Here is a 9,349-nt window from a genome sequence, read left to right on the forward strand (position 1 = left end):
TCAAACCCACAATCTCAGCAATGATTACGGTATAGCAGCCATAATTACTTTCAAGACGATGAACCTGTAATTTACTGAACTCAGACTGATGTCAAAATTGTTTTTTGTAAAGACTAGTTTAATATGGACCAGCTTTCAGCTCTTCAAAATAAATACAATGAAAACAAGTAAGCCTATGCTGACAACTTTGTCAACAAATAGACTTTTCTGTTGCAATTTTAGTGTAGTAATTATAGAATTTAGTTACGAAAATTATACTGTATATATAAAATTAAAGTAGAAAATATTTTTTGTGGACCATAACAAATTAATCATCACTAGTTATTATACCGATCATAAGGGGTTTTAATGATACTAAGCGCATGGACATTTTAGTCTAATATGACGAATAAGTTTAATTGTTTTATTTTGTAAATATGTCTTGTGTAATGTAATAGCTTAAATGCAAAAGCTGTTTTGTATTGTATTGTATTTGTTTAAAATATATTTGAGCGCGCTATTATCAGTGGACTCTTATACACATGACGAGTCTGCGCCACCGGAAGTAGATTGTAGGCAATCATGGCGGCGTTAATGGGTGAGTAAACGAGCTTGATTCTAGGCGATTTAATATGTCTGTAATGCGCAGTATTGCTATTACTGCGTCATTTTTAGATAGCATGCATTAGATGTAACTAATCTACATCGCCTCTTCAGTTGTTGAAGCAATTCCTTCGTGCTCTGAAGGAGTTTGCTCGCTGACCTTGTTACTTAACATGACTGATCCGAGACTCGCGTTATATACAGAATAAAGTCCTGCAAAGATATGTTTGTTATTTATACCTTTCAAAGTCAAAAAATCCACTCAGCAGTGATTTTTGTAAATCAATGTCACAACATGTATAGCTAATGCCTTAATAAACCCTTCAAGAATTAATTGAGCGGATTATTTATGGCAGTTTAAAAGTAATTATTGTAAAGTGTTGTTATGGTTTCCTTTTTGCGCTGATATGTGAAAATTAGTTTTTGCCATTGTTTATATTTTGAGATTAAAATACTACTACACAGAGTATATATATATATATATATATATATATATATATATATATATATATATATGTGTGTGTGTGTGTGTGTCTATATATATATATATATAATACACACTCATTACTCACATAATGTGTTATTTCAGTTCCCCGTCTTCCTGCCCTTGGCTCCTTTAATCTAAGGTAAATTTTCAATTAGTTTTAAGAATTTTTTTTTTTTTTTTTTTTTTTTTATTATTAACAATTAGTGTATATTTAGCTAATCTTGTAAAATGTCTTTATTCATTTTGTTTTTACTTGATATTGTGTTTGTAACAGGGTCATTTCATCGTTTTCGGCTCTCAAGAAGATTCCTTTGACAGAGAAAAAGGATGAAAACACCTCAAGGTGCGAAAGTGATGTTTTTGATTTTTGTTTTTTATGGTTGTATGTTATAAAATAACTCTCATACTGAGTACTAATTATTAACTGAGCGAACCCTTCTGTCCAGTCTGGTCCCATTCAGAGAGAAAAGCACAGCTCTGGCCCCAAAACCAGCTTCAGCGGTCAGCAGCAAGGGTGAATACATCATCACCAAGCTGGACGATCTGGTCAACTGGGCACGCCGAGTAAGTAACTCTTTACACATTTACAAAAATGTGCTTTAAAGACATCAAACACACTCATTCACATGTTTGGTGTGGGTAGATTATTTATTTTCCCCCTAATGTTTTAAAAAGAAGTCTCTTCTGCTCACAAGCTTGCATTTGTGATAAAAAATAAATGGCTAAATATTATTATCATTTAAAATAACTATTTTGTATTTGAAATTATTTTGAAGTGTAATTTATTTCTGTGATGCAAAGCTGTATTTCCAGCATCATTACTTCAGTCTTCAGTGTCACATGATCTTCAGAAATCATTCTAATATGATGTTTTGCTGCTCAAGAAACATGCATATTTATTATTAATGTAAAAAAAAAAACCCGCTGTGCTGCTTCATATTTTATTTAATATTTTTTCATTATTTTAAGAACTAAATAGAAATCTTCTGTAACGTTATGTCTTTACCATCCCTTTGGATCAATGCAATGCAAAAAAAAAAAGAACTAATCCTAAAGAAAAACTGGAATGTAGCATATAATGTTGTTCCTGTAAAGATGGGGGGAAGGTTAAAAATGTATGATGTTTGTGTTTCAGAGCTCCCTGTGGCCCATGACCTTTGGCCTGGCCTGCTGTGCTGTGGAGATGATGCACATGGCGGCTCCTCGTTATGACATGGATCGGTTCGGTGTCGTGTTCAGAGCCAGTCCCAGACAAGCTGATGTCATGATAGTCGCGGGGACATTAACGAACAAAATGGCTCCTGCACTGCGTAAGGTAATCGCACCATATCAGTGAGAATAAACTCCCCTTTAATATAAATGTTTGTCATAATTTACTCATCCTCAAGTCATTCCAAACCGGTATGATTTTCTTTCTTCTGCTGAACACATTCAGTAGCTGCTTTGTTACCAACACTCTTTAAAATATCATCTTTTGTGTTCACAAGAAGAACCAAACTCATACATGTTTGAAGTGTGTGTGTGTGTGTGTGTGTGAGTGTGTGAGAGAGAACTATCCCTTTAATATTTCTGTTTATGAATAATAACGTTCTGCATGAATGTCTTGTTTATTGCAGGTGTATGACCAGATGCCAGAGCCCAGATACGTCATTTCAATGGGAAGGTGAGAAGAGCGACTACACTGATCAGGACAAGCTAGTTTATTTGTATTATTCTTCATTATGTTTCATCTTGTTTGTTTCTTCCTGGTAGCTGTGCTAACGGCGGTGGCTACTATCACTACTCTTATTCAGTGGTGCGGGGTTGTGACCGCATCGTTCCAGTGGACATCTACGTCCCAGGTTTGTTTCATTTATTTTCAAGCTATAAGATGTGCATTTCAGAATCTTTGTCTCAATATATGAGACATGAACAAGATAACTTTATCTCAAGAGCTGCTATGAGAGTCACTTCACGTTCATCTGAGAACAACTAAAGTCAAACACGCACAGAATCTCAGGCATCTTTACGACAGACCGCCAAAATAAAAGCTCATTTCAATTTGGAAAAAAATCTGCTTCTCAAAGTATTATTAGTTTTAGGGATGGAACGATTCACTCAAATCACGGTTTGATCTCACAAAATGAGATTCATGCATGTTTTATTTTATGCAGTTCAAAAATAATTAATAATTCAATTTTTTTTATATTAAATAAAATATAAGTTATTTTAAAAGACGCACTCTTAGTAATTAATTTAATTAGACACGATTTTTGATTCCATATTTGTATTAAATAATTAAACAGTATCCAGATTTTTTTTTTTATGTAAAAACAGAATTTAGAGGGAAACATAAAAACATAAATTATGTTAATACTCAAAGTCTTACAAACACGTGGAAAGCATTTCCATCTCCATTGGAAAGCAATATTGTGTATTAAGGAAGCCTGTTCCCTTCACTGAATAAAAAATAAAGGTAATTGTGACTTTCATCTCACAAATCTTACCTTTTTTTTTCTTTTTCTTTTTTTTGCAATTGTGGGTTTACATCTCTCAATTCTTCTTGCTTGTGAGTTATAAAGTCAGGGTTGTGAGATATAAACTTTCAATTCTAACCTTATAACATGCAACTTTATAACTGCCAATTTCAAGCTTGTATATTGTAATTCTTAGGGGGAAAAAATCTGAATTGTTAGATTAAAAGCTGCAATTACCTTATTTTTTCTTTATTTAGTTGCAGAAACCGGCTTTCCTAAAATGTCGATATTGTAAATGTAAAAGAAAAGTGTTAATATTATTGTCCAGCTCTACTGTAGCGAGAATTGTCTCTAATATGTGTAATAAGATCATCTGTATGTATGTCCGTCCAGGTTGTCCTCCAACTGCAGAGGCTCTGCTTTATGGAACGCTGCAGTTACAGAAGAAGATCAAGCGAGAAAAGAAAATGAGAATATGGTATCGCAAGTGAGGTTGTTGTGTTTATGTGGAGATGTTTATTTAATACTGGTCATGTGTTGTGCTCAGAAGGCTGATTTCTCAGGAGCTGCTCTGGTTTGAGCTCAAGCTCCTCCTCTTTGTAGCTACAATAAAGACTTTCTGCTTCACTACTGAGTGCATTGACCTTTTTTGATGCAGATATTTGTGTTTTGTCATGGTGTGTGCATTAGTGCATTCACATAAATGTAACATGCATATACAAGTAATTTTAGTCAAATACATTTTTTTTTTTTTACAATGAAACAATTAAAAATGTAAATACAAGTATAGTACAGTCTAATATGTATAAATGCATGAATAAATTTGGTTTTAATATAAAAATGTTAACATTATTATTATTATTTTTGCCATTTAAGGCAGCATTTCTTATTTTCGTTCAGTTTAATGATGCACTAAAAACCAAACTTTAAAAATAATACTTATGTAGTCATTTAAAAAAAGAAAAATAATCCAAATTTCAAAAACAAAATTGCACAAGCTAACTAAAATCATCATCTCTAATTTAAGATATTAACAAAAACTATAATACACTGCGCTCTTTATCTGTGAATACATACACAATACCGATATATGAAACAAAATATGTAAATCATGTAGGGTTTATTTTGATGTCGTATAATCAAAACAGAAAAGAAATAAGTCTTTGAATGGCACAACTAGTCATCTACAAAACTTTTCTAATTATTTTGAGAGAATTAAATGCAATAAATGAATTAAATAATTTCATTTCAGAGACACTTGACAGTAGAATGATTTATATACAGTTTGTTTTCTTATTCTTTAACAATAGTTGGTGTGATCATCTTATTAAACGAGTAGTATTTGCATTCACTGGGAGGACTGATGTCCATCAACGTGGTGCTGATCTTCTCCTTCTTGAATCCCGCTTCCACCAGGTGGGGAACCTGTGTCTCCTGTGCAAAAAAAAAAGTAGATTTCTCATAAAACCACAGCGCAATTATATGGATTTAGTTGGAATGAGAGCATCAGGAACTGAGCTACTCACTTGGAACATTTTGTCGATGTCGGTATATTTGTTTTTCAGCAGCTCACCCCAAGAAGTGAGATTACAGTATGTGAGCACACCGCCGGGCTTCAGCAGTCTGTTAGCATGACCCTGATAACACAGTTCACTGTGATTAGGAAACCGTTTGACAAAACAGAGTGTGATCACGCGCAGCAAACGTCAACCCAAATGGTTTTTATGTACTTGTCTTCAAACCTTGATAAAGTTGAACTGATGCGTGTGCCAGGTCTCCTCTGACAAAGGATATGTGTCATAAAGAATACCTGTAATTGGATGAGAAATATACACAGAGTACTTCACTCAACTGTCATAAATTTCCTAAACTGCAACATTATTTGTGACCTTGGAGCACAAAAGCAGTCAGAAGTCGCTGGGGTATATTTGTAGCAATAACCAACAATACATTTTATGGGTCAAAATGATTGATCTTTCTTTTATGCCAAAAATCATTAGGATATTAAGTAAAGATAATGTTCCATTAAGATATTTTGTACATTTACTACTGTAAATATATTAAAGCTTAATTTTTAATTAGCCATATGCATTGGTAAGAACTTAATTTGGACAACTTTCAAGGTTATTTTCTTAATATTTAGACATTTTTTTCTTTTTCTTTTTTTAAGATTACAGATTTTCAAATATTGTCCCATCCTAACAAACCATACATCACTGGAAAACGTATTTAGCCAGCTTTCAGATGATGTATACATCTCCGTTTCAAAAATGTATGCTTATGACTTGTTTTGTGGGACATGGTCACATATAATAATCATTTTCTGTTCAGTGCACTTTAATACATTACAATATATTATTAGACAAATTTACACTACTGTTTAAAAGTTTGGGGACGGTAAGAATTAAAATTTTTAAGGGGAAAAAAGTAATTGCAGCAAATATGCAAAATATTAATACAATTTAATATAACTATTTTCTATTCTAAAATGTAATCTATTCCTCTGATCAAAGCTGAATTTTCAGCATAATTACTCCAGTCTTCAGTTTCACATGATCTAATACGATTGAAACAATTCTTAACCTCACAAATGTTGAAAATGCTAATTTTTAAGAATTCTGAAAAAAATTACAGTATTCGTTTCACCGCATATTTTATACTATCACTTTTGATTCATATAATGCATTCTTGTTGAATAAATGTTTTAATTTCTTTCAAGACTTTTTCTTTATTTTATGTAGCCATCGGTGAGTAAACGGCACATTTTACATCTTTTGCATTGAAGGCTACCATTATGCACTGATGTGCATTAAAAATATATATATATTTTGCTTGCATTATAGTAAATATTCAAATGATTTTACCATCAAAGTGACTGTCGGGTAGAGTTGACACCACATCTTCCCACAGGCCTTTCAGAGGAACAACCTATGCAAGTACAATCAAAATAATGGACAGTTTAAGAAGTCATAAGCTGCTTTGTAATAAGTCAGTACAATTTGCAGATACAGATATATTTTGATTACTTTATGTGGCTGACTTTTGGCCCATTCCTGTAGCCTCTGGAATACACCATCATTGCACTCAATGATCCAATGCTCCTCAATGGGGAAGGACTCCACTTTAGTGGCTGCTATGGCCATTCCAAAGCCGATCTCCAGCACCCTTCCACCTACATTCCCAAACAAGAGGAGACATGTTGTTCATGCTTTTTACATGTTTTCTTATAATAATTTAGTGCTTCTCACTGCATTCTGTCCATTAAGCGTATGTATTTTACTATGCCTGATAGCTGATACTGACAGAGTGGTGGTCATGGGAAAGGTCATGCAGCTGCAGGAGGTGATATTTCAGAGAGGAGTAAAAATAGGCATGTGAGGAGTAAACCCTTCTCAAATGAATAGCATTTCTAGAAATTCCGTTTGTAAACTGTTGATGTGACATGCTCTGTGTGACTATTAACCATACATTTTAAGTTTAAGCTTTTAAGTGATAGATAACTGAATCTAGTGTGGAAGTTTTGCACCTGTCTTTGTGGCACAAGCACGTGTTTTTATCACATTCATAGATTTCTAAATCCAGTCAGACTGTTACAACGTGAACGCTTACGTGAAGGACTAGGTACTTAATATTAATTAGGCAACGCCATTGGTCGCTCCAGGAAGGTTACGACGCAACGTCAGCATTACTACATTAATATTCATTAGCGACGTCTCTGCCATAGTAGTGTGGGAAAGTCTCTGGAAAGACTCGTTTCTGGAATCGGTTCTTTTGAACAGATCTTTTAGAACTGGTCTTTTACGCCATTACGTGGTCCACCCTGGCGTGACGTACATGTTGGAAAATATAATAATAGTAAATAATTTAAAAAGCCAGTGTTGGTACATACGGGTGATGGTTTTTTAATTATTTATCAACTTATTAAATTATTTTTCGATGAAATTGTTGATATGTGAAATATAAAGCTAAAAAGGCCCTTGCTGATCAAACTTAACCCAATTATTAACCCTGTTTTAGACGTATCCCCCCAAAAATATTTTGTTTTTCTGGATTTACGTTACATGAATACTGCATGTTCGGATTAATATATATATATATATATATATATATATATATATATATATATATATATATATATATATATATATATATATATATTAGAACTGGTCTTTTACACGATTACATAATAGCTATTTTTGCATAGAGTAGGTTAATAAACATAGATTTGAACAGTGCTCGGTTCAAGGGGTCAGAATTGATAACGGATTCACAAATGAATCGTTTATACATGTCAGTTCAAAAGATTCGATTCAAGTGAATGATTCATTTAAGAATCAGAATCCCTTCGCCATAGTAGAATGCTTACTTTTACTTTTGTGTTTGTTGTTTTTAGAAAACGTCTCGTTTTAAAGGTTTTGGCGGATGATATTGACACTAATAGGATTAATAAAGTCACTTTCAATGAAAACGTAACGCAGCGAATCGAGTTCTTTGACTCACTGTTTCAGCTGATTATGAATTAAAATAGCAAAGTACCTTTAGATGCAGCAACTGTTGCAAGGGAGTGCATATATGGAGTTTCCCAGCGCTCCATAACGGGTTTCCCCATGATCTCCAAGTGTGTGTCTGTCTCATTGTAGTCAGCACTCGCGTCGTGCCACACTTGTTTGCAGTTTTCGCCCTTTGAGAAGATCGGCTGAGCACTGGTCATGGTGGATTCTTGAATGTTGTTGGTGTTGAATCAACGTGCAGTGGCTGAAGAGATCGTCTCTGGCGTGACTTGAGTGTTATATATTTAAAGAACTGCTGAGTGTGCAAGAATCAGTCTAGTCAAAGAGTGACTGTTGATAAGAAGGGGGTGGACTCTCACATGCATTGCTCTCTAGACTAGACAGCTGGAACAGCGTCTGATTCATGATGGTTAACCCAACAGCTGTAACCCTTACTATCCTTTACTATTTAAAAGGACTGAGTTATTCATTGCCATGTGGCAGAACCATGATGCTGTCATTGTAGATGATAATACAATGATGGCACTTTGATTTCCTGTTTAAAACCACATTGCAAATCTTAGATGTAAACTTTTTTTTTGATGCTGCAGAACATGTTTTATCTATCTTTTTATGCATGCCTTTATCTGTATAGTTGTATTTTATATAATATTTAATCTGTTTTTATTCGTATTTTTACGTTAGCATTTTTGTTTGGTGTTGTGCTCCAAGGGTCTTAGAGTAATGCCGTGTCAATTCTCTGTATGCTATACATTTTAGATTAGATTAGATTAGATTCAACTTTATTGTAATTGCACATGTAAGGTACAAGGCAATGAAACGCAGAACTGCAAATATATGTTGCAAAATTTGACAATAAAGCAGACTTTGACTTGACTTTGACTAAGATGAAACATCAAGGTCTGCAGGTTCATATCATTAAAGCAAAACAGGGACCGATCAAATAAGATATTGTCAAATTAATTTTCTATTTAACTTTTCACACAAATTGTTATACAGCTAATACTTGTACTCCATCTTTTATTATGGTACTGAATGATTACCATATACATATATGTTCAAAAACATGGTATTTCTATGCTACTTGTCCCACCGAAAAATTAAAATAAATAAATAATAAACAATAGTACTAGTGTGGTGCATTTGTATGTGGATTTAAGTAGGCATGCACATGCAGTCTGACTATTAACTCTAATCACGTGACTGAGGTTGTGCAATCGTACAGAGCAAGTGGACTTTCTGAACTATTTACATGCAGAACAGACACATTTTGTTTTCCACTTTCATCAATATTTCAGTTACACATTCATAGG

At 33.6% G+C, this 9,349-nt stretch overlaps 2 protein-coding genes across 2 annotated transcripts; one reads left to right on the top strand and one right to left on the bottom strand.

Moving 5' to 3' along the window:
- Positions 1-515: 515 nt before the first annotated feature.
- Positions 516-4,152, top strand: LOC113110738 (NADH-quinone oxidoreductase subunit B-like). The gene is made up of 8 exons (XM_026274891.1): positions 516-577; positions 1,172-1,208; positions 1,344-1,412; positions 1,516-1,633; positions 2,205-2,384; positions 2,686-2,732; positions 2,822-2,910; positions 3,919-4,152. Exons 1-8 carry the CDS (start codon positions 562-564, stop codon positions 4,014-4,016), a joined length of 654 nt encoding a protein of 217 aa, XP_026130676.1. The 5' UTR covers positions 516-561; the 3' UTR covers positions 4,017-4,152.
- Positions 4,153-4,626: 474 nt separating this feature from the next.
- Positions 4,627-8,331, bottom strand: gamt (guanidinoacetate N-methyltransferase). The gene is made up of 6 exons (XM_026274890.1): positions 8,062-8,331; positions 6,552-6,697; positions 6,390-6,453; positions 5,268-5,335; positions 5,052-5,162; positions 4,627-4,959 (listed from the first exon to the last, which is right to left on the bottom strand). The coding sequence occupies exons 1-6, from the start codon at positions 8,234-8,236 to the stop codon at positions 4,819-4,821; spliced, it is 705 nt and encodes a 234-aa protein (XP_026130675.1). The 5' UTR covers positions 8,237-8,331; the 3' UTR covers positions 4,627-4,818.
- Between the last annotated feature and the right edge of the window lie 1,018 nt (positions 8,332-9,349).

This window comes from Carassius auratus, chromosome 11 (assembly GCF_003368295.1).
Source record: "Carassius auratus strain Wakin chromosome 11, ASM336829v1, whole genome shotgun sequence".
Lineage (NCBI taxonomy): Eukaryota > Metazoa > Chordata > Actinopteri > Cypriniformes > Cyprinidae > Carassius > Carassius auratus.

Excerpts from the sequence above, each read along its gene's own strand:
- LOC113110738 (XM_026274891.1), top strand. Across the intron at positions 1,634-2,204 it reads TGGTCAACTGGGCACGCCGA|AGCTCCCTGTGGCCCATGAC; the intron begins GTAAGTAACTCT and ends TTTGTGTTTCAG. Across the intron at positions 2,911-3,918 it reads AGTGGACATCTACGTCCCAG|GTTGTCCTCCAACTGCAGAG; the intron begins GTTTGTTTCATT and ends ATGTCCGTCCAG.
- gamt (XM_026274890.1), bottom strand. The coding sequence starts at position 8,236 with ATGACCAGTGCTCAGCCGATCTTCTCAAAGGGCGAAAACTGCAAACAA. Across the intron at positions 6,698-8,061 it reads AACAGTTGCTGCATCTAAAG|GTGGAAGGGTGCTGGAGATC; the intron begins GTACTTTGCTAT and ends TTGGGAATGTAG. Across the intron at positions 4,960-5,051 it reads ACATCGACAAAATGTTCCAA|GAGACACAGGTTCCCCACCT; the intron begins GTGAGTAGCTCA and ends TTTTTTGCACAG.